We start from the raw sequence: 26,114 nt of genomic DNA, 5'->3' as shown, positions 1-26,114 counted from the left end.
AAAGGTTTCACTAACGAGACTTTGCGAGACATACTTACTCTTGTGGAAAAATGGCGGACGTTCGGCCTGTGTCGCGGAACCAACCTTCTCGTAGACACAGTTACGGGCCGAGTCCAGTCGTCGGAGGAGGTATAGATTCGGGACAGTTGGATGCTATGAACTTACGCTATGGATCAGGTAAAGTTTCGGCTGTTGTAAGGACCCGTTTCTATGTGTTTGATACATTCATGTCTCGAAGCGTCTGTGTTGCTCCGAACGTCAAGCTTTCATCGAGACCGCAACCAAAGTTTGTTTACACCTGTGAGATTCATGAACTTTTCAACGACCGATACATTTCTGCCCGACTGATATGGATTGATGTGTTATTCTTTACGTCACCTGTATAATAACGCCGGAAAACTCCAAGAACCGCGTTATTATTCTTTGACATATTGTAGACTGATCGGACCCAGTTGTGAATCACTATACTGATGATCAACTGATCAACATGTAGTCACGGTCCCTCCATCAGAGGGACCGTGATGTAGTCAACCTGAACTTGTGTCCAATCGGCCGTACAATAAAAAATCTCGGATCTGCCATGGCGTGCAAGCGAACCGGCTAAAGCAGCCGTTGTTGGTATTGCAATAAGGGAGTGAACAATGGAAATTCTGCAGGTGTCAAGGTCGACAGTGGAACGCGTCAACGTTGTATCGATGGCTTTTCAATTCACAATGATCATTATTAATGGGGCTTATTAACTAAACGACACCCCAACCGTCAATTTAGTAGACGTCAGTCAACCTTTAGTGTCCATAATGATGTTAAGACGAGTGAATCAAGATATTACTGGAATATAAATATTTCGTATTTACATCTTTTGTGTAATGGTTGGTGCTATTGAAAACACTATGTCGCTACATGAATCAAAATACATATATCACCAGGGTTTTTTCTGCCAGGTGTTAGTCAGTACATGAGTGTAGTTTACTTATTGAGTATACATAGTTACAGTTATGATCAGCTTATTCACCATCGAAAGCTTATATATTTTTGTCTTTGTTGTTTGTTTTCAACGTCTTAGTATAGTCTTTCATCATAATAGGCCTGAGGATAACAAAAATACATCATGAAAGTACATTAATCGAACAAATTTATTGTTTCTTTTGTGATTTGGATGTCAGGAATAAAATACTTTGCTGTTTGCACCTACCATTAACTGAAGGGAAATTCTTAAATAAACATATTTGTTTTCCTCTTTCAAGGGGAAATATAATATTTTATTGATTTTCAATGCAGACTTTATAAATTGTTGTTTCTTCAATTTCTCTTTGAAGGCGGAAACTAATTGTGCAAAATTTTGTGTTTCAGATCCAAAGGCTCGCCCAAAATCGAGATTAGGATCCTCACGGTCACTAGACTTGCCACCAGGGAGGACACCTCCAGTCAGTCCAGATTATACGATAAAAAATAGACCAAGGTCAAGACCAAAGTCAGCCAAGGGGCGAGCCAGACCTGGTTCATCTGCATACAGGGAGAGTCCTCACCCATGGCAAATTGTAGATTCAGATTCAAACAGTTCAGACGGCACCATGCAAAGTGGATTGACCCCAAGACCGGGTTCGTCCTTGTCCAAGTATAAACCACTTCCTGGCATCAGCAGGAGCACCCCAGTTCCGACCAATGAGGTTGGAGAACTGACCAGGCATGCAGCTGACATGAACATTCAGGAGAGAGAAATGGAAAGTCATTCGGAAATGATAGGTCTTCAGGAAGTCCATATACCGAGTTTTGAGGACACAACGATGCCTGACTATTACAATGAGCCTCTACAGTCCGGAAATTTGCCTCAGAACTCAAACGCCAATGAAAGAGCAGAAACTCGGCCAGGTATATCAAAGCGGGAGTATGGCTCCAGCAGGACTGTGCAAGGCACCGGTCAGAACTCTGAAACTTCGCCAGTGCCACAAGCTGTGCCAGTAAAGAGGGTGACACGAAGAGACCTCAGACAAAAACAACAGGAAAGGATAGCCAGGGTCAAATTAAACGTTGCTATACCGGATGAACCGGTAGAAAATGAGGATAGAGTTTTACTCGCAATACGGTTACCTGAAGGCGAAAGACTGCAGAGGTATTTCCGTCCAACGAACACTCTGAAGGAAATTCTTGCTTATGCAGATTCTCTCAGTAAAGATTCCCTCCTGGAGTGTGAAATGTTTGTGAATGATGTACCTAGGAAAATATTTACAGATCTTAGTAAATCCATACATGAGTCCAAGCTCAGTGATAAGACGGTCATTTACTTGGAAGAAAAGGATGACTAGAAAAGGGAGTTTTGATTGAAACCTGGGTTACCTTCAAGAGTATTGATGATTTTCTCTGTCCTCTTGTGCTACGCGTATGACAGTACTGGCAGTTATTTAGTGGAGCCTAGTAGCCGCTGGTGTATATCAGTCATTTCCAAGTTCCCACGTCTGGAATGAGGCTGAATATATGAATGAGCAGAACAACAGAAAGTGCATTGCTCACATTCATGAAGATTGTGTAATTGCCACACATAGGTTACACCGTTAGATGCCGTTTTATCACAAACAGGTTTATGTTTTCAGAAAAGCTCTTTTGGATCTTTCCAGAACGTCATCTAGTACGCAAACATTGTATTCCATATACCATAATTGCTACAACATTTGGATTTTACTTTGTGCCAATAGTTCCTTGACCTTAAACAATTTGTTGATTTTTGAAGATTACCATTCCGTCCAATTGCATAAAACTTACTGGTAAAGACGAAGCTATGGGCCTCAATGTCTTTGCTAACTAATAATTTTCCTCAGACAAAATTTACAACCTCGAGGGTTTGTTTCTTCTCACAATGTACATTTTACACAATAATCACAGAGCTAAATTTTTTGCTTTGATGCCACACACCTTTAGGAAAATGAGTGCTGTAATTTTTCCCTCCAAAATTTTAGTGCAACATTTAACCATTCTTTACGAATTTTCCTGTACATTTTTTAAGAATTTTGAACAAAATGGACATCACATTTCAGTGGCTACTGTGTTTTATCAAAATTTTGGCAAAAATCTGAAAAAAATTGACTGGGGTATATTTTTGTAAAGGTGACAAAAATTGAACTTGGGCGCTCAAAAGGTTAACCCATCATTGATACAAAGAGATCCTGCCAGATGCAGTATTGACTCAATAACTGTGAATCAGGACTTCATTTGCTGAGATTTTTTTTCTGAAAATTAGAGAATAAGTTATGCACTGTCACAGAATGAAACTCCACTAGCACAGATGGTATTTTATCGCTTATCGGCCATTGAATAGACATTTATGTAAGAGGCAAGAAAACTGATTAATTTAGCATCATATCCATTTCTACATTCCCGAATTATCGAATAACCATTTGTGCACAATGCCTTAGTTAAAGTTTTGAAATGTAGCTTCAGGACTTTGTGGATTCATGTCACTTGCCCTGTGTGGCTACATTTTCAAATCACATGGTGGGAAATGCTGATAATGAACTTGAAAACACTGCTTACTGTACGTCAGCTTACTGAAACCTCTGGCGAAAACTTTAATTATTTGAAATTCACCTTGATTCTCTGGCATATGCAACAACTTGGTCAGTCCTCAGTGAATGCCACAAAAGCGTGTGTGTTATACATATACTTCCAAACCATGTCATTTCTGTAATAAGAGAGTATACAAGTTGAAATATCGTTGATTTGGTCTCACCAGAGCAAATTTTTTGTTGTACTCTAAAATTTGGTACCAGTCCTCTCATAGGGCTAGACAATTATAGTTATCATTCTATTCATGAGCAAATTCAAATTTTTGAACAGTTTTTTGACGTAAACATACTTGAAATGACAAACAATGATATTCAAATATATGACTGAACACTGTGTTTGAATAAGATATCATTTAAAAAATAACAACTGAAATGAAAAACAGGAAATTTTTTGTCTTCCTCACCCTTCCAGTCAGATGGAAATGTAATTTAGATCAGTGATATTTTTTATTTGCCAGACAGTTATTGTCAGAGCATTCAGTTTTTGTCGACAAATTCTCTTCAAATGCATTAAGTAACAAGTGAACTTGTTTTCTCCCATCAGTTTTGCTTCAGTATTGCAACATTTACTTCTGAAAGTTTTCCAGACTTTATGATCACATTGATCTAGATATGTTTGTTCATTCCTACATGAATGTTGAACAAGTTAAAAAAATAGCAGTGGTTCAGATCTGGGTACAAGTCCTGGTATGTGATGGCATTTGCTGATCTCACTTTAATACTTTAGGGTTTTCCACAAGAAATCTTGAGGGGTGGGCTACAATTTGTTTTGAGCACTCTATTCCTGTGTTAAGAACTTATACCAAAAATCATTTTCACAACAAAATGATATGCAAATTATGTATTGTTATGTAAATTAGCCGTCCTGTTTTTGTCCAAACAACAGAACGTACTGTTCTTCATTTGTTTTGATTAACACTCAGGATCTATACCTTATGAGAATGTACATAATGATTATACATTTTGAATCCCAAACAAGGCTGTGGAGCAACATGAAACAGAACACTGAGTTTTTCTTTAGCATCCAACATTTACAGCTTAAAGAGGCCCAGTCTGATTAAAATCAGACATGCCCCTCACCCTGCCAGAGATGTGCACAGTGTTAACTTCAATTATCACCGTGGTGTTCATTTCTACTGACCGTTTTGCTTCCAATAACAACACAAAAGAAAGCAACTTCTCATACCACTGACTTGTAATCAGGGCTGAACAAAACCAAGATCTGGACATCACCATTCACTTTCCCAAGGTCCTCCCTTGTTTTGATGTACTTACCTTTATTTGGTAGTCATTAGAGTAGCAGTGCAAACCAAGTGACGTTTCCATCACAAATTGAAAAGTTCCTCATTGGAATTTTCGGTGGAAAATAACAGCCATGCTGTATTCTAGCCACAATTTCAAAATAAATGTGTGGTATTTTGATTATTTTTTTTTAAACAAAGATACTTATTTTATGAGAATTGTTATCTTGTATCACACTTTGTGTGGAAATGCAGACAAAATGTGTAAATATGTATATAAATGTACAGAAAATAATTTATATCACTTTGATGCACCCATCAAAGTTAAATTTTTAATGTCAGCTTTCTCAGAGTGGAATGAAAATAGCTTTATCATACCAGACTTTTATGTAGTGATCTGATAATTATAACAGCACTCCAACTAAAGCAAATTTCCCAAACATCAAATTAAAAGATATTTTGTGAATGCCTTTCCTTCATAGTACTTACCTGCTCCTACATGATCAGAGGTTCACAGCGCCCTCAGTGGTCATATAAAAAGACTGCCTCTATGTACATACAGTGTTACATTTTTCACTCACTATCTATTAATATTGACCAAACTACTTACACACGGCTGTTGATTTATGAGTTTGAATGTATTTGAAAAATATTTCTGTATTTGAAATTTTATTTGTGATAGAAATGTAACAAAACTTTAATGACACAATTCAGCCCTATGCAAAAATACATATGCCTGTCATGAAGAGAATTAAATATTTTCAAACAAAAAGGAAACTAATGACGTGAACGTTGTTTGGTTTTGCTATCATGTTAGAGTGTTGTTATGATAATGACTTTTACATGTGTTGGGTTTGTGTTCATCAGCAAAGAAATTTGTACTTCTCTGTGAAAAGTATTGACTGCTTGTCATTGTCCCCCGATGCAGTGAACTTTTCATGGTGTCTTATAACTAATTCAGTACCGGTACCTATGAGTGGAAAGCCAACCATTGTCTTTTGAAGCCCCCTGTATGCCTGTTATTCTAGTAATGTTTTCAACTACGCATTCAAAACTAGTGTCGGTACATCATTTTCCTTTTTGTTGAGGTCCTTTTCATAAATTATACTGCAAAAAGTCTTTTTTGCACCTGACAATTATTAATGTGTTGAAGTACACTGAAATTCAGGAATAAATGGTTTTGTTTGTGAGAAAATGTATCCTCCCCTTGTATTGAATTGAATTTTCACAAGCATGGAAAGTTCCAATATTAGCAATTTATGGTCCTTGTATATTTTTGGTAACCTGATATTAGTCAAAGTCACTGTATAGGATGTATGGGAAATAGTTTTTGAAACACTTCAAGTTTTCTTGTACCCTGTTTTTTTATACATGTATCCCATTCTTGTTTGATGAAACCACACATGGATTGGAGACCACTTTACAATGTATTTTATCACTCTGGGTTGAAATGTAAAGGGGGAATTTGAAACTTTTAATATTTCATGTGCAATTGTGAATTATCATTCCTGAAAACCCAAGAAAGTAGTGAAAATAGTTTTTGTAAAACCTGCTTGCAGTGTCTCCTTCTGGTGATGTTTTGCCGCACTTCTTATGCAATAGATAAATCCATCAATTATGTGATGGATTATAATAAATTTGGATTGAAAAAGTAAATTTTCAAATCCATCTTATCCCATGCAAGTGTGACTCCAGCGTAGATCATTTCACATCACAGTCTTATCACATTCTGGTTTACCATCTATTGACTGCAATGAACAGGACAGTATCGTCATGGACCGATAATCTACTGAAAGCACTGGAAAGTCACTTGTCTGGAGTCTTGCAGTGTTATCAGATCACAAATAGAAAGCTGATGTACCTGATACTGTACCTGCTGTAAAGCCTATCAGTTTTACATTCCATTGGAAATTTTGACAAATTTTCTTTCATCTCCCGTTGTCGGAGACGATACCGAAAGCCTGTTGATCAACTTTTCTGTTCTCACACACCAGAATGTAGACTTGACGATCCGTCGCTTGAGGGCGCTCTTTACACTCTCCTCACAGGAGGGGTGCATAGGGAGTGTCGTCGAGCTACGGATCTTTCAGTCTAACCTGTAAGACACATACATACTGATTACATACCATCACCTGTGATATCCACAGTATTGTTTTGGAGGAAATAAATGAATGATGAAAAGAATTTCATGATTTCTGTGAGTTTGTTGCAGTTAGCTATTGGTGGTTTTTGGACATTATCGGGATGGTCATGTTCTGTTTGTAGATCAAGATGTCATTTGATTATTTACCAAGACAACTTGTTGCTCTTCATAGAGAGGAGCTGTTTAGACATGATCAGTGTTTTCTGTTGGCTACATCATTGTCAGCACTGAACATTTTGTAGGATGATGAGCCCTATGAAAAGTACATTGAGAGTATTGTTGTTAGCACACATGCTCTTGCGGAAAATAATTAGTTTTGAGTGAAATTTCTGCAGAAGCAGAAAAACCATCACCCATTTTGGTTTCACCCTCACATGGTGGACGTAATTGCAGGAATGAAGATCAAAAGAAAAGGACATTTTAGTCTGGTTTTTGGAGACCATGCAATTTACACTTTGTGTTAGTCTGTGTGAAGGTGACTTTGTGTGAGAATTTTATAACTGAATCATAATCAGTAATTAGAATGACAACCAAATGTGATGGGTCAATTAGCTGTGCAGTTACTTTGCCATCCCCAGATTTTTGTCCTGATGTGTCCACCCATTTTGATGAACACAGAGAACACACTGCCTGGAAAGCCTGATATATGATATTGTAGTATAAAATTCACTGTGCTTTGGACATTTGTGGAACTGAAATTTTTGTACACCCCGGTTGTACAGGAAATTAGAGAACTGAACACTTTTAGGGAAATGGACACACATTAGGACCTTGGTATACTTTTTATTTATCTTGAATTCTTATTAACTACAAGACTCTCGAGTCAAAATGTTTCTGGTTTCCGTGCAAATGATGTCACTAGAGGGCGCTCACAAAATTTCAAAGCTCAATTGCAATTGCTTTCTTGAAAGACAAACTTAAGTTTAAATTTATATATGACCAGAATGAGAAGTTAAATGATTATGAAAGATTTAAACCATTACGTTGCCTTTGAATATGATAGCAAGTTTATGAAATATAAAAAGGTGTATGATTCCCTTGTTACACATAATATGTTGCAGTACAAATAAACACAGAGAATATAACATGTGAGAGAGTGGCAGTCAGTGTGTTCCAATTATCTATCAATGTTTTCCACCAGGGTGGTAGAGTACTGGCCTAACAGGGGGATTTGACATTTTTTCCCCAAGCGGTGTCAAATTCCCCTCAGGTCAGCAGAAAAATAGTATATGGGTCCAAGTCACTGACTTGCTGTTCTCCAACAATAAAACGAGTCTTTGTGAAAATGAAAACAACATTTGTGAAAAATCCAGTGGTAAAGGTTAGACGTATTTCAAGTTATAAGCAATATACATATCATATAAAAACATTTCCCATTCTTGAGCTTTTTCCTTCCAGCACGACAGTACAATATGATATATTCCTGAAATGCCAATCAGTACCCATGATTCACTGTGACAACACACAATATTTGATTGTTTGCAGTATACAATTTCAGACTCCGACAGATCCTGACAACACAGAAATCTGTCTTTGTCAATCAAGAGTCAGAAGTTATGAATATTTGGTTCAGAGGCTGAAACGGGTAATCTTTATTCAATCTGTTCATGGAAGTATCATGCTGTTTCTTCCAGCAAGATTGAAACAGACTACAATGTATGCCCACACTGCAAAATTTTACAAAGCAACATAATGCTAGGGAGTAAATTCATCCCCACCCCTATCCCCATCCCAAGGGAAACTCCATTGATAACATGATGGAGACTGGGCCCTGTATTTATCAGTTGCACAAACAGATGTATCATTTTCATAAAGGGAATAAACTGTAATTAAGGAAGAATGCGCCTCATAGCCAGATATTCAGACTTTCAAACTTTTACTTTGTTTGGTCTAGCACTTGTGGGGATTATTTTGAAGCTCAGATGGAGTATCGTAACTTGTCATTGGCTTATATTTTGCGAAAAATCAAAAATTTATTTTTCCCAAAGAGTTAAAGCCCATGTAGCTATAACTCTTGAAATTTGTTGACCTGAAAGAGTCTATTTTCTCTGGTTTTCTTTGAATTTTACAAATTTAAAGGATATAGTCCTCTACTACTGAAAGATTGGACAAGTAAATTTAAATTTTAGCCGTTATTTTGATTTCCCGCCATTTTTAAAAACTGGTAATATTACAAAGAAAACAAAGCATATGATGTCCCAGTCGAAAACATTCAGCACTATGCATTATATTGGACTACTCTATTGTTTCTGTAAAGATTCCAATGCAATGCAGTCTTTCAATTTCAAGGCATGTACTACCTTAACAGAAGTTTCAGGTACTGTTCTGATTAAAAAAAATACCGTCAAGGACAGTGTGCTCATATTTGCTTTGAGTTGGTCCATCAAGAAATATTTAAACCAGAAAAACAAGAATGACAAAAGTAAATAAGGTCTGAAACTTTAGGTACTGGAGGTCAACTTTAGGAACAGGCTTAGCAGGGGAATGTTTCAACACAGTCGTTCATGGTTTAAGCAGGTCTGCCAATATGTATCAGTTCATGAACAATGACAGGAAATGACTCAAGGTCAGTGGAGTAGCCTGTTACAGTCACTGCCACCACTCCTACACATAATAGGTATACTGCATACAAAAAGATTTGAGATTACAGAATCTCAAACTCAGATGTATGAGCGGTTTCAGTTAATGCCACCACTGCCGCACATTTGCAGGATTTCCCCTTTTTCTTACCTCATTTGCATATTTTTGACACTGACATGTTCATTTGAACAACGTCACATCTCAACCCCTGGGTCTACCTATACATCAAATAGTGTGATGGTAGGTGCAGCGGTTTTGGAGCTTTTGCATGTGACAGACATACATCCGCACAAACATGCATACATACATACATGTACATACACACAGACATACACACCACTGACTCCTTATATAAGCTCTTTTTGGTATTTATATACATACCAAATATGAGCTAAAAATCAATTCAAAAATCTACTAGAGCTGAGCCAAAGTATTGCAAAAAAAACATCGCATCATTTTTATTTCTCAGAATTATGTAATACTTTTACAAAGCCTTGATCACTTATGTTCCCGAAACAGTAAAAACATCAATATGCCATGAGGGTCACTATCGGATTAAGAAAGTTTTTCCGAGTAAAAATTGTCCAAAGCTAATGTAACCTGATTAACATGGCTAGAATAACTCATAAAATAGGGATAATACAGCTGCTGAAAAGCTTTTCTATTGCCTTGCACAAACATATCGAGTCAGCGAGAGAAAATTCAGCTGTTTTGCAAAACACTTCTTTAACCTGTCCACCCCCAATTCCTAGTAAACAAGTCCACACTCACCATTGATAACCACGGTCAAACCATGGTGGTGGAAAGGTTAAACCAGAGCCTGTATCAAACTGGGATGGAGTTCCACCTTGTGTTGTTGTGCAAGGAGTTACTGGCATCTAGCTCTAATTATACAGCTATGGCATTTTGTGCCACGCGGCTCACAGACACAGCTAAAACCTTACACAAAACCCACCGCTGAATTACGTTACTGAATTACAGCTACAACACTGGTAAATGGTCGATCTAAATTCCCATACCATATGAATCCAGCGTACCTTCCTTGAAAGAAATACTCCGTTCCCAAAAGGTCTTCACTTCAAAACTTATATGAGGTGACAGGACGCGATGAAATTGCGCCCGGTGATTGGCGCATTTTTGATTCATAATGATCACATAAGCAGTGGATAAACATAGAAGGGAACATAAATATATTGTTAAAACAAAAAAGGGACTTATTTTCCAGTATTTTACTCGGCTATCTTCTCAATCTCTTCAGCATCATCAGCCCTAAGTCTACCAATCTTGCGACCTGTTGTAGAGGTATAGAGATTGATCAGTTTTTACAATTCAAGAAAAAGTATTGAAAATGGTTTATTGGTTTTAGTCTGTGGGTTTGCATTGACTATATTCTTTGCTACCACTACAATGAATCTCTGTAAATTAATATATCTTAATCACATTTTACAATGCATGGGGTCTAATCTAGCGGTGATTAAGCAAGGAGTACATTCATATATTTTCGTCCTTTCTGTCGTGGTCACAACATCTTTGGCTCTCCCTGCAATGACTTGTCCTATTGCCAGTTTGGATGGAGCCCTACTCAATGCATCTTGTACAACAGTTATGTGTACATGAAGATCAAACAACTAAGAGTTAGGGAGCTTGACAGTTTCACTAGACCTAGTTAGGTTGTCAAATTACTGGAGTTAATTTGAAGACTGAATGTTTAAGTCATGGTGGTTGAGTGAAGAAAATAAAGAAAACCAAAGTGATTGACAGAGATTGTCAAATTACTACTGCTTTACATTTCATGTCTGAAAAAATGCCAGGAAAAAAGCAGACTTACCAAAATGTTCTTCTATTTTTCTGAGCAAACTCATAGACCTAGGCCCATCCACCATGTTGATTGCTATTCCAGATTTACCAAATCTACCAGTTCTGCCGATCCTGTGTAAGTAGGTCTCGCAGTCGGCATTGCCGTGTACGTCTACCGGAACATCAAAGTTGACCACAACAGTCACCGATTCAACATCAATGCCTGAAAGTCGGAGCAAAGTTGTCATATGTTAAATGGACTGACTGTGAATAAAGTTGGCTGTTAGATGGTTAAGCGATATGCAAATCAATCATGTGATTCTTCTCCTCCAATCAGCAACATTAAATATGATCAGGTGATTCCTTTCAACCAATAAACACTAGAGTTGAAAGGTTACTTTCATATTTTCAATTATAACCTTTAAATATTTAATATTACCTCTAGCTGTGACATTTGTTGTGATAAGAAGTTTCTCCTTGCCGTCTCTGAATCTACCGAGTACTGCGACACGCTGCGACACATCCAGTTCCCCTGTGAGCAGAGCTACTGCATGGCCCTCTATGGACATCTTTTCTGCCAGCCACGCTGCGGTTCTCTTCGTCTGCAAACAGAACAGTTGAAAGAATCATTCATTGTAATCAGCTGAAAGGATGGTAAAATCAAAATTGTGGCAAAAAATTAAATTTTCACAAAGAGTTGAAAGAGAAGGCTCCGAAATTTGATCTAATTGCAAAAGTGATTACAGGATACCATTCTATATTCTCTGAGAATGGTCAGCGGCTTTTTGAAATAATCTTTCACAGCGTAAGCTAGATACCTACACAACAACATAAAGGTAAACAATATAAAAATAATTTGCAATTGAGGGAGAAAGTGTCTTTGAAATTGATATTCAGACTTTCAAATGTTCTCAATGCCTTGCTGTTATGTTGCCTGTGTTGCTTCATTTTGAACCCTGTGGAGTAAAGGAAATTTTTACCTCCTTAATTTTTGTGGAAATTACTTTTTCTGCACCAAGTTAACATAACAGCCTTTTGAATTTCAAATATTGAGAAGTTTTAGGTAATTTTTTTCTCTTTCACCAAACTTCACGCTCTGATTGACCTCTGATATTTCTTCTCAATTTTCAAAGGTAACAGTTTCCAGTGTACTTGAAACTTTGAGCAAGGCTTCAATCTTTCATTTCGAGGAACGTACTATATCAATAAATTGATCTTACATGGCAAAATATCATGGCCTGTCCAATCGAAATCGTTCCATAAATGTTACAAAGTGCTTCAAACTTGTCTTGCTGATTTCGACAATCTATGTAGTATTGCTTAATGTTAGCCAGTGACTCTTCTTCACGTCGGAGTCGTATGATACTAGCGTCTGGGATAATCTTCTCTGCGAACTTCATAACGTTTTCTTCATATGTGGCCGAAAACAACATCATCTGGCAATCGTCTTTGTTCAGTTTTCTGTGTACAAGAGGCATTTATAAATTAAACAAGTCATTGCTGATGACACAGTCCCCACTGGATTATAATTGACATGCACATGCACACTACAATACAATCTGCGTGCCAAGTTTGAACGAAATCTGTTCAGGGATAGTTGAGTTATGGTTCAAAAATTATGAAAAAATCGTACCAAAATGGCCACCTGGCGGCCATATTGGATCCCATTGCAAAATAAATTGACATGCATATATATGCCATAGAACTTTATCTGTGTACCAACATTGAACGAAATCGGTTTAGGGATAGTTGAGTTATGGTTAAAAAACATGAAAAATTCCATCAAAATGGCTGCCCGGCAGCTATATTGGATCGTATTGTAAAATAAATTGACGTGCATATGTATGGCACAGTACTTTATCCTTGCACAAAGTTTGAAAAAATCAGCTCAGGGGTGACAGAGAAACAGCTGCTGATGGACGGATGGACTGACGGGACCCAATCTATAAGTTCCCGCTGGACTGTGTCCGCGGGGACTAAAAATAAACTGGTGATTTGATGCTGACAGACTTTGTAAGATGGAATCTGATTGGCTATGATCTGTCAGCCGATCATTTTGATTGGCTATTGATGTTTTCCCCACTTTTGAATGATCAGGTGTCAGCCTGTCTTTTGTTTCTGACACAGTGGCAAGATGCCTAACCTCACCAAGAAATGCATCAAAACGCCAGAAACACGAAAGTTGAAAATAATTATAGGAAATGCCACTAGTTGGAATGGGTTTACAGTGGAACCTCACAAGTTGTGTCAGAAGCATATAAATACACCAACAGGCTGTAGGTTCAAACATATGACCATAAACACTTGAAAGTTATATTTATAAAGTTGCAATTTGCACAAAATTGTCATGTCTGTTTCTACTCAAGTAATCGTGATGCAAGACTTACTCATTTGCAGATCTGTAAATCACAACACTTTTACTCATATTGAGATTAGTAAACCCCCATTTATTTGATATGCTAATGAATTATATTCAGAAAAGTATAGATTAAACAATTTTTCATATGAATTACAGTATGTTGGTTTACTAATTTGCATGAGAGCAAAAGGATGGCAATGGGTTTACAGGATTATACCCACTGCTAGAACAAAGGGTTACAAGGTCAAGAGTGGTGTAACATTGCAAAGAACATACCTACTGCTGTGCTGACAAGTTCAACATCGGGTATTTTTAGATGATTTCGACAGTATGACAAGAAACTACTGCTTACAGACTGAACAAAAATGATGAACAATAATGACTTTATACTTGGGGGTGAAAAACTCACATTTTAATTCGCATCGATTGATCCTGATGTCCCTGTGTTGCAATCATCACATCGGCTTCATCCAGGACAAACACACGGATTTTGGACAAATCAAAGAACCGGAACTTTAGACCCCAGTCCAGTGTCGTTCCCGGCGTGCCAATAAGGATATGATCATAAATTTTCTGTCCTCTGGCCACTGAAACACAAACAAAGACACTCTAATAGATTTTTGCATGATGTATAACAGCGATTACAAATCTGAACCAGTAGATAGTGTGTCCGTAGCCAAAGTCAGTGTATATAATGACAGTCTCCCTAACAGTCACATTGAAATTCTATGGTGAAACTGCCGTTGGTCTAGCGGTGCAACAGTGTGCATGCACTCAGATCTATATCAGACTTGTCACATAACAAAACCAATATTTTCCCTCTACTTTCGATTTTACTAGTGTTTACTTGTATTGCCAGTACTTGAATTCACAAGACCTCTCCAGATCATTATTTAATCATCTGTGAACCCTGACGTACTCAAAATTTTATCAACATCAAATGTATACTGAACACAAAACAGCTTTGAAAAAATATTCACTTGGCGAATTTTATCTCTGGCAAACAAGATGAGAAAGCGATAAACAGGATTGATTAAAATGAAAAAATATACAAAAAGTGCTGATCAGCTAACTTACATTTTTCTCCCTTGACAGCATATCGAATACTTAACTCTGTCATGCGTGCACCCATTTTCTGGACCACTTCCCCGATTTGTAGAGCCAATTCGTAAGTCGGTGCCAGGCAAAGCGCCTAAACATTCATGAAAACGAAATAAACAAATCAGAGATTTAATTGATAGGAACAATGACAGGAAAACCATCACGTCAATCTGTCGAAAGCATTTAATATTTTGTCAAAAAGCTTTTGAAGGAACAACCCGAGTATTTTCTATATAATTGCATATGCTGTAGGGTAAAGTGAGATACGTCTTATAGAAATATGCGCCATAATAAGTCAAATTATAACCCTAAAACCCGCAGGGAGCCTGTTGAGACTGAAGCATTCCTGTGTCCTCAGCCTCAGTCCTGGCAGCATATAATTCTAAAACGTTTCTTCACAGAATGACTTTAACATTATGGCAAAATGTGTGTTTCTGACCATGCAATGAAGGTACACGATGATATATTTATCCAAAGCCCTCAGCAAAACTGCTAAATTAGTCTTTTTTTGCAGGTTCTTTTTCACAGAAAGGAATCATCTTGTTATTTTAACATGAAATCTAGCATGGGTGACACCACTTTTTTAATATACTTCTCAAAATGACTGCTCACTCTTTGTCTTTTCTGAATGTTTCTGAAAAAATGGCAATATTCCGTGGATGATGGTTTTTCTTTGGATCTCTACACGCCAACTGATAGAATTGGCTGATACTGCACTACCAATGGGAAGTCCCCTACTATAAGAATAACTGATAGATTTTGGCTGATACTGCACTACCAATGGGAAGTCCCCTACTATAAGAATAACTGATAGAATTGGCTGATACTGCACTACCAATAAGAAGTCCCCTACTATAAGAATAACTGATAGATTTTGGCTGATACTGCACTACCAATGGGAAGTCCCCTACTATAAGAATAACTGATAGATTTTGGCTGATACTGCACTACCAATGGGAAGTCCCCTACTATAAGAATAACTGATAGATTTTGGCTGATACTGCACTACCAATAAGAAGTCCCCTACTATAAGAATAACTGATAGATTTTGGCTGATACTGCACTACCAATGGGAAGTCCCCTACTATAAGAATAACTGATAGATTTTGGCTGATACTGCACTACCAATGGGAAGTCCCCTACTATAAGAATAACTGATGGAATTGGCTGATACTACACTACCAATGGGAAGTCCCCTACTATAAGAATAACTGATAGATTTTGGCTGATACTGCACTACCAATGGGAAGTCCCCTACTATAAGAATAACTGATGGAATTGGCTGATACTGCACTACCAATGGGAAGTCCCCTACTATAAGAATAACTGATAGATTTTGGCTGATACTGCACAACCAATGGGAAGTCCCCTACTATAAGAATAACTGATAGATTTTGGCTGATACTGCACAACCAATGGGAAGTCCCCTACTATAAGAATAACTATGGAATTGGCTGATACTACACTGCCAATTGGAAGTCCCCTACCAAAGATGCAACTCACCTGTGGATAGTGTTTATCAGTGTCTACTCTACTTAACATGGCCAGTACAAACGCAGCTGTCTTACCAGTGCCACTCTGTGATTGTGCTATCATATTCTTTGGACTGAAAAGTAGACACAATTTACTTTAATTAGGGAGTATTTTCCTGCACACCTAGGTACCCAGAGAACAATACCTCAGATTATAACACTAATCATAATAATACATGACGTTACCTGATATAGCACCGCATATGTGACAATAGCAGCACCTGACAGAATTTTGTCATATTTTGTTTGTGTTGTGCTTCGAGCTGTTCCTATTGTTTGTTCCCAGACATAAACATCTGTAGTAACATAGTTCCATTTTGATAAGCCTTATACACCTTATTGCTTCAAAAGGCTTATAAAATTTCAGATAAACGTTTTCCATATTAATGACACACCAGTGATATAATTAGTAGTCAACATATAAAAGCTACTTTTGGTGTAATTTGATGAGGAATATGAATGATATTGACATTAAGGTAGAATGCGCCTTGGGACAGATAATTGGGCTCTCAAATTTTTACAATACATTTCTGATCTACCACTTGTGGGGGCTCATTTTAAAGCTCTTGGAGTAAGAAAAACTTTCACTATCTTTAGTTTTTCGAAAATCAGACATTTTATTTTTCCCAATAGAGTTAAAACAGGGGTGGCAGCCATTTTGTTAGATAATTTGTTTCTCTAGTACTACATATAAACTTGGCACGGTAACCACTGATTATTCTTCTTCATTTGGTAGGAGAATGTTTGAAAGTTTCAATCAGGAAAGTTTAAGTGTTTCACTTTCGAGGCACAAACTACCTCAAATGAACTGACGAGGGGTGGTGATGCATTTAGATGACAAGACAAAGACTTTGCATGCATTTGTGAATCAATGCCTACAAACGATATTACCATTAACAGAGTACATTTGATTATCTCCTTATTTCGTGGTAAACAACACATGTACAAATCTTGTCCTCCGACACAAGAGACATACAATTTTCTCTTTTTTAGAAACTTACGGATCAGCCAATAACATGGGCAGTGCCGTCTCCTGAATCTTGGATGGAGAATTAAAACCTAGTCCATACACTCCATTCAATAGCTCTGGTCGTCTGCAAGGGAAAACAGGGAAAGTAAAGTGATTCACACTTATTTTGATGCTGTGAACACTGATACAGAGCTGTAATGGGTAAAATTTATCCTAATCTGCATTCCCCTAGTAGAAGACCTGTCTATACAGTATTGTATATAACAGCCTAACCCTAACATTAAAGCTATACAGTCACCTGTAATCTAAATATGCCCATATATGGTCAAAGGGGCGTTCCTTGGTATTCAACATGGCCATTTGAGGGCGCTGTTTTTAAAAAGCGGCCACCCGCTTAAAATCTGTGATTGGTTAGATTTTCTCGTTCCATGGTAACTGTGGCAAAATTGGAATAGGTGACAGTGTACCTTTAACCCCACTGTGTGTATATCCTGATAAAGACCTAAAATGCCAGCATTGTGAAAATATGTGTTTCAGGGGTCAAATTATTTCTAGCTGTGTACAAGGTAACTTTATATATACTTTTACAATACTAGGATCTCTTTAAATACCACAAGTTGTATTTTTAAAAACGGCATACAACACTTCAGCATGGCAGACCAAAATTTGAACTAATGGGTGGTTCATGTCAAGTGTTTTATCATGTACCAGTGAAGATGAAAACCAAATGCGGCCGATTGCAAAATGAAAGACTACAGCATAGAATCCCTTTTTTAGAGCTAATAATATTTTGCTTTATTTTTGTCCCCTCACAAACCAAACTTTGGTGTCACTTATGCATGGCCCTGCTTACTGGACTTTAATATTGAACTACACAAATTCACTGGAAATACTTACAAATGCAACTCTTCAAATGATTTTACAGAATACAAAGGTGAGTTAGGATCTTTTCGTAAAACTTCAACTTCATGCTTTATGTTCACTAATTTGTCCCGAAGAGCTTTTTTCATCAGCGAGGCATCAGCTTTTGACGTCTCTGAAAGAGTAGAAAAAATTCAGTGTTTAATAAATGGCTTTGGTGAACCACTGTATGGATCTTTCAGAGTCAAAAAATAAGCACAACTGAGGAATAGTGGACCCAGTTTCCTTTGTGGTAAAGATACACTTGTCTCAGTACACTTTCAGTCAGTGCAACCAAAATGTCATCACTGCAAGAACTGTTATTTAAAGGCACTCTTTAGTAAATGCACTCATAGAAAGTTATCCAAAATTCTGACATATCAGACAATCTAAATTGCACCACGAACTTGGCAACAAAAATCATCTGAATATCATTTTCATACAAATCACAATGATTGACAAATAAATGAGTCCAGTATCTCCTCATGCAATACATGCACAGTGATCCCTGATTTTCATTCTTGATTTTGAAAGAGAATGGTAGAAAGTAAGTTTGAGGAAAGTTTGAGCAGAGTTTATGTTTTTAATTTTCAAGGCGTCAATTACCTTAGGGTCTTGTTACACCTTGATGATTTAGCCAGCATATGCCAATGTATCAAAATTTCTCTAAATGCTGGCTAACCGATTTCTGGCGTATACATAGCGTATTCATAACGTACTTACAGGTTAAGAATACGTTTTGGGTACGCTAGACAATTATCTTGATGCATTTTGACTTATGAGTAACTTACAAGTAATGTGTGTGAACGTGTGTCAACAAGCGCATAACGTACCTACAACTTATGGCCCGTGTGTGCGGGACGTATGAGCCATACGCTGGCATATGTCGAAAACTTTTGTACATGCAGCATGCACAAGATTTTTCAACGACCTAGCCGTACTACAACATGTGCTTGAGCGTGCTCTAAAATTATACAAAACTTACCCATAACGAATTTGACGTACGCTGGGCATACTTGCCTAATTTTTCGTACGTTGGCATATGCTGGCTAAATCATTAAGGTGTGACATGGGCCATTAAACAAAAGAAACACTAATTTTCAGCAGAAGATGGAGCACTTCCACTGGACAATAGTGTCACCACCAGTATCATGCATGCAGTAAATTTGATCTACATTAATTGCAAGAAAATATGAAAACATTCAACACATAGTATTCATCTGTGGGTTACTCCCACACTGTACAATTTCAGTTTTATAGCTTTATTGCTTGGCTGGTGTTTGCCTCACACACCTGGCTCATCGCCAGCTTTGTCTTCCTTTGACGGTGAAGCACCTGATGCCTCATTTGATTTGGATGCATCTTCAGCATCATTCCATCCTCCGTCGTTCTCATTCCACGGCACCTTGGAAGCAGTTGTCTCGGTAACTTTGACTTCCCTGGCATCACCGCCTCCGCCGCCCTCATCTTTGGATTTGGTGACGGTGATTTTCATATCTTTGACCTTCATGATGAAATGGTACATTAGAATTGAAGAAGGGTTAATCTGCAGGATTTTCCAACATCTGGACGGCTACAACTACAACATTAATAATGTGAATGGTGTTGTGTAATGTGACCCGAGCAGCCAAAAATGAAACTTTTCCTTGTTTCTATAAGGCAAAAAGCCGGTTGAAGATGCAACTGATACTTTTTGACTCAGTTTCATGCCGTCTGATCTGGATTCTTCTCTTACTTCAACTTGTATTATTTTCTTTCATGGATCAATCACACCCATTGCACTCTCAGTTCTAAGCCCCAAAATGATATATTCTGGTTATAGCATGGAGTCTTTTTAACTTCATGGAAATATGAATGCGGTTTTACCCTTTTATCCTTTATTTTGCACAACTGAAGTGAAACCTTTGGTTCATAAACGGTAGTACTCTCGATGTATCACCGCACCAACGATCATCATCACATTGATGTTTTTTTCAACATGGTGCTTGGTGGGGCTACTTACCTTATTCTCGAGTTGGCCCCTCTCTTGATCTTCTACTTGTTTGGCCCAGTCATCGTCTGCCATCTTAGTCTATGAAAACAGCTTAATTGAAAGGTTTTTGAAGCACAACACAACGTCAAATGAAAACCAAGTGTACATGTGGGTAAGGATGCGCAAGCGCACACCAACTTCCGGTAAATTACTTACCTTATTCTCGAGTTTCCCCCTCTCTTGATCTTCTACTTGTTTGGCCCATTCATCGTCTGCCATCGTGGTCTCTAAAAACAGCTTAATAAACAAGTTTTTTGAAGCACGACACAACGTCAAATGAAAAGCTAGTGTACATGTGGGTGACGGTGCGCAAGCGCATACCAACTTCCGGTAAATTACGAGAAATGGTAGCCTCTACCGCTGGCTGCGCTGCTCAGCTCCCCATCCATCTCTTACCATTTCTAACGCTGGTTCGCTACTCAATCATGGGCCACCCCTTTCGATAAAGCCATAGCCGCTTGTTTTAGGAGCCTTCTTACACGTCTTCTTTATACGTCTATGTGCTCGTAGGTATGGAAGACCGGTCACGACATGCGACCTGCGACTTCAAAACTGCGACCTGCGTCCCGCGAGTTTGAAACATGCGACCTGCGACTTCGGCATTTAGACCTACGTGTAACCTGCGACTTCACAACAGCGACCTGCGTGTTTGTCAAACTGCGACCTGCGACTTCACAACTGCGACATGTGACAACAACACGTAACGTTTCATGGTGTTTTCCTCAGTATTAGATTGGAGGCGTCTTGCGTGAACTTTAATCCTTTGAGCGCCAAAGTCTATTTTGTCCCCTTCCTAGGCCTATATAGGCCTAATAAACCCCTGTCAATTTTTCTCCAATTTTTGCAAAAAAATTGGGAAAAACCTGTAGCCAATGAAATGTGATGTCGATTTGGTCCAAAATTATCAAAAAATTACAGAAAAATCATACAATTGGTTAAATTTTGCACTAAAATTTTGGTGGGAGAAAATTACAGCGCTCAAAGGGTAAAACGTAGAATGGAGATTTAACGTTCAACATCGATCAATTAATAAGCCATTGCTTTCGCTTTGGTAAATCGTTCACCAAGTCTGGCAAAACTCAATTCATGTACACACCAGTTCACTCATTTTCATCTGGAGAGATAATTTTATGACGGAAATGTTGACAGTCAGTGTTAATGCATGGAAAATAATATGCTACGTGATAGGCATTTATATGTTTATATTAAATTATAATTTCAAATTATTTTAGATATTCTTCGTCTGCCTTACCTCGCTTCTTTCCTTATGTTATCGACAAACTTTTTGATTTTTAGAAATCTCTGGTATTTATCCTCATTTCACTGTGGTATAACCATCTAGCTGTCTGTTTATCAGTTGTCCCCCTGTATCATAACTGCGTCAGTGTCATTGCAAACATTCGAATTTTCAGTTATTGTCGTTCATTTTCTAACATTTCCAATTTTGTTCCAATTCTCTAGTGATTGATCATCGGATGTTGCCATCTTTTGGTCTAATTTCATTTTTACTTTTCGTCAAAAAATCGAATTGATCCAACTTTTGTTCTGTTGGAAAAATAAAAATATTCTTACTGGTTAACTTCGGACTACATTTGTCTACACAAATAACATATGCAAAGTAAAGCAGTTAAAATAATACTGATATTGACAGAAGTGCAAACATATTTGCTAACCATGAATAGCCAGAGACCGACTCAAGTTCTTTATAGATAACGCGAGTTAAAACTGTAAAACAGGACATAATTAAACCCTCCTACAATCCTATTTTCAGTCTTTAAGCCTAATATGTACATACTATAATATGTACATATTATTTTTGTGTGTATATAATATTTTAGATCATGTAGGCAGAAAAGTTCCAGAAACTATTAAACACTGATGTAGACGTTTAAAACCCTATTGCTATTGCATTATTTCAGATCGGTTTGCCTTTCGTAAGAAGGAAAATAAATTTGTGCTCTTCGTTTGTGGAATTCTCTACCGTCACAGCTTCATGCACTTCTATCGCTGGTTGAATTCTTTCGCTGGCCGAATTTTGCGTAGGCCAGCGGTGCGAAAATAATGCTCTGGTCGCGAGAATGCGGTAAACCAGCTGTTTTAATATAGTGCAATGGTGTCCCTCGTGTTTTTCAGGCTCGTGTTCAGAGCAATGGTGCGAACAAATCAAGACTGATATCGCAGTTTGACAAACACGCAGGACGCAGGTCGCTGTTGTGAAGTCGCAGGTTAGGCCTACACCTTGGTCTAAATGCCGAAGTCGCAGGTCGTATGTTTCAAACTCGCAGGACGCAGGTCGCAGTTTTGAAGTCGCAGGTCGCATGTCGCATGTCGTGACCGGTCTTCCATACGTAGGCGAAGAGCGGAAATTCAGAAAACAAGCGGACGTCACGACACGTAGCAACGGGTACATTAGCTCTACATGGCAGGGCTTTGTGTTACCGACGACACGTTATACGGCCGGGAGGCACTATAACGCCGGTAACACACTGTGACAGCCCTACGGGTACATGTATTTTGGTACATTTTGTTCCCAGACACTTCGCACCAAAACCACTTCGCACCATACCATCTCGTCCCATACCATTTCGCACCAAAACCACTTCGCACCAAAACAACCTCGTACCAAAACCACTTCGCCCCAAAAGTCACGTCGCCCCAAACCATTTCGCCCCCAAAACCACTGAAACAATGCCACTTTGCCCCAAACTTATCGCCAACCGGCAAAGCTGAAAATAACCAACCATTACCATCGAAGTTTTCAACTGTCATGCCAGGACTGAAATCTGGAAAGTGTGCAAATTTCGAGAAAATTACATCATGCAATTCCGCACACGGCACCTGAGTAGTAGCATAGAGTAGTTTGCGTGTTTCCTTTTTCTAATATACCTTTTATGGTTTCATGCAACAATAAATGGATCGTGGTAGCCAGAATGTCCTGACACATTTGCTTCCAAGTTGCAGGTAAATACAACGTTATTATACATCGTGGCATCGTTGTTGTAGGACTTGGGGCGAAGTGGTTTTAGGAACCGAGCACAATTAACGGCATGGGGGGCCGGAAGAGAAAGGGGGGGGGGGCACGAAAAAAAAATGAGTGTTCTTGGGGTGGGCCATGAAAATTCCAGGGAAGGTAAGGGGTGGGCCACCAAAATTTTTTACACCATGACAGACAGAGAATATTTTTCAGCATTTTTGTTCCTTGTTGAAGCTGGAGTTCCTTGTTAAACTTCTTGTAGCATGATGAAATACCAAGTCTTAAACCTCACAATGCAGTTGTTATGTGTAAAATGAGCAATATTATTATTGAAAATTGACTTCATTTGTCAACAATAATAATGGTTGGTAATGATACAGAGGCTAGGTTGAAACTGGTTATCATGCTACAGGAAGAACTAGAATACGTAGTGGACACACAGGAAAAAAAATACTGAAAAAAAGAGAGAAAAAAATGGCATTAATGGGTCTTTTATAGTTAGCCCATGAAGGACTATTCCAATGGCAGACTGTCATTACAGTGGAGTAACATTGAATATCTTGGGTAGTCATAGAAAGGCAGACACTGGGTTGTGGAAAGTGCATTGAAATCACAATGGTCATGTTATACATTTTTCCCCAACATCTGAAAACATCATACAGATACTCAGTTGAAGTAAAGCATAGACATACCGGTATATGAAATGCTAAACATGCATACCAGCAAACAGACTCAAAAATAATTATGCAGTTCAGTTCAGTCTTCTCAGTGACAAAATTGTCCTAAAATTCTTACTCTTTGCTGTATCATACTTTGGAAATTAAAAAGACAATGCATTCATTCTATATACCATGGGTAATATGTACATGACCCCTGTGTTACCATTTGTTCGGATGACTTTTGAGTAAAGGGTTAATTTAAAACTATATTAAACTGTGCAGTGAACACTGTCATCATTAAAAATAATTCATGTCTAAATCAATGCTTCAACTATAACAACTATAACAGCACTGAATGAACTTGTAGATTGTTTATAAGGTATTTGGTAATTTCATCATTCTTTGAGATTAAAATAGCACAACACAATACTGAAAAGTAGCTGTAGGTGTTATAAGTAGTAAAGCTTGAACATATGTTATTTTGTTTGTTTATTATTTATATATTTATTTGTTTATTATTTATTTCAAGAATGCAAGAATGTTGTTTTCACTCAGCATATATTAAAAGTTATAAGGATTATATATATGTGTACAACTTTGTACCTATGTAATCTTTCTTTTTTGGGGAGGGGGGCACAAAAATTTTGTTGCCGGTGATGGGGGGGGGGGCACTAAAATTTTTGCTGGTGTTAGGGGGGCCTGTAAAAAATATATGCACCACATATTTTCTCTTCCAGCCCCCCTGCCGTTAATTGTGCTCGTTCCCTTATTTCGAGGTGGTACTTGGGGCGAAGTGGCGTTGGACGAGGTAGTACGGTATACTTGGGACGAGGTTGTTTTGATACGAAATGCATGGTTTTGGGACGAAGTTGTGTTTGGCTAACTGGTTTTGGTGCGAAGTGTCTGGACCCCGAACGGCCCACCTCAGTCATGTAAATTCCTGGGAATCCCTGGTCTTCGGTCAACGACAACGATATACTCACATGACTCAGTATTTCTTCTCAATGTCTGTTCATTCTGCAATAAGCTTATTTGATGTTAACTTGTACTACTAGCCAATTTAGCTTCGCAAACAAAATCAGGGATCATAAAAAGACAGCATTGTGAATGGTACGGGTCAGTTATTACTGTTGCTTTTTCCGGATCACGACCCGTGTGTATTCAAGTAATGCCAACATTTGAAAACAGCGCATAAACAAACGAACATGACGAAGTCGGGACATTTGCTAAAAGCGAGTATATTTTACCTGCTGGCTTGTACGATAAGGGTCAGCGCAACGACATTGAACTCGAAGGAAGACAGGGTCGATGCGTGTAATAAAACCTCGGAGGTGTTCTGACAATACCCACCACATAATGGGAAGCTTTTTAGTCACATAGACATTTCTGAAGTAATATTAGCTGCTATTTAATGCTTCAAATTGGATAATAAATATACAAAATTGGGGTTAAGGACAGAATTAACGATGAGAGGGCTAGTGTCTGTATAGAAATATACTACTCTGCAATATGACGCACTTGAGGTCATATGGACATTTTTGAAGTCATACTGGTCGCCGTTTTTAAATACATGAATTATTAAAAACACAAGAATAGGGCTCTTGTATTTTGTTATGCACCTTGAATTATTAAAATAACAGCGATCAGTCAAAGTATGTCCCTTAATTTTAGGGTAGGTTTCATTTTGAAAAACAGTAGCCCTTCCCCTTGATAATTCTTCTCGAGCCCTATTCTATATTTAATAACGCGTAGACAAACATTTAAACTGGAATTAAGCTATTTAATGAACACAGAATAGTTTGTATCTTTTATCTTGATATATTTGTTTATTTTATTGTATATTTCATTATCTCTTTGTCTCTGACATTTAGTAGTTTTTGTCCTTACTCAAGCCTTGTATGGAATTATAGTTTACTGTTATTAGTTGATAGTAGGCCATAGACTCAACTAGTCCTGTGGACTATTTCTATGAGCCAAACTAGATAAGTTATATTCTTACCGTAATACTTGTATCTTTATCTTGTTAAATAACAATTTATTTTATTGTGCCTTACAAAATTATAGACAACTAAACACATAGAATCAGACACACAGACAGACAGGCAGACCGGCATCGTTGCGAAACAAGTGTGTCTGAACACGTGAGCTACAATTTGGAGTCTTCTCAACGATGCCGGATATATTTTCGCGACCGTTAGTCTGACCCCGAGGCCGTATATAATGTCGCCCCCTTGCTACAATTGCCTCATTACGTACAGCCCTGCAGCTT

The 26,114-nt window shown here is 38.0% G+C and overlaps 2 protein-coding genes across 5 annotated transcripts; one reads left to right on the top strand and one right to left on the bottom strand.

Annotated features, from left to right (window-relative positions):
* The first annotated feature begins 18 nt into the window (after positions 1-18).
* Positions 19-5,575, top strand: LOC139137365 (UBX domain-containing protein 10-like). Its single transcript, XM_070705419.1, has 2 exons — positions 19-177; positions 1,351-5,575. Exons 1-2 carry the CDS (start codon positions 51-53, stop codon positions 2,301-2,303), a joined length of 1,080 nt encoding a protein of 359 aa, XP_070561520.1. The 5' UTR covers positions 19-50; the 3' UTR covers positions 2,304-5,575.
* Positions 5,576-9,952: 4,377 nt separating this feature from the next.
* On the bottom strand, positions 9,953-24,964 carry LOC139137363 (ATP-dependent RNA helicase DDX19A-like). 4 transcript variants are annotated; one of them, XM_070705415.1, is made up of 13 exons: positions 24,829-24,964; positions 20,369-20,439; positions 20,183-20,251; positions 19,474-19,684; positions 18,178-18,316; positions 17,312-17,404; positions 16,282-16,384; positions 14,755-14,869; positions 14,087-14,264; positions 12,539-12,779; positions 11,758-11,920; positions 11,350-11,541; positions 9,953-10,812 (listed from the first exon to the last, which is right to left on the bottom strand). In XM_070705415.1, exons 2-13 carry the CDS (start codon positions 20,429-20,431, stop codon positions 10,751-10,753), a joined length of 1,629 nt encoding a protein of 542 aa, XP_070561516.1. In that variant the 5' UTR covers positions 20,432-20,439; positions 24,829-24,964; the 3' UTR covers positions 9,953-10,750. The 4 variants fall into 4 exon arrangements, with proteins under 4 accessions (XP_070561516.1, XP_070561515.1, XP_070561517.1 ...); XM_070705414.1 differs by lacking the exon at positions 24,829-24,964 and having other exon boundaries at positions 20,369-20,885; XM_070705416.1 differs by lacking the exon at positions 24,829-24,964 and having other exon boundaries at positions 20,183-20,263; positions 20,369-20,859.
* Positions 24,965-26,114: the final 1,150 nt, after the last annotated feature.

This window comes from Ptychodera flava, chromosome 7 (genome assembly GCF_041260155.1).
Source record: "Ptychodera flava strain L36383 chromosome 7, AS_Pfla_20210202, whole genome shotgun sequence".
NCBI lineage: Eukaryota > Metazoa > Hemichordata > Enteropneusta > Ptychoderidae > Ptychodera > Ptychodera flava.
The sequence above is the reverse complement of the archived record's forward strand: the minus strand, read 5'-3'. Positions and strand labels throughout refer to the sequence as shown.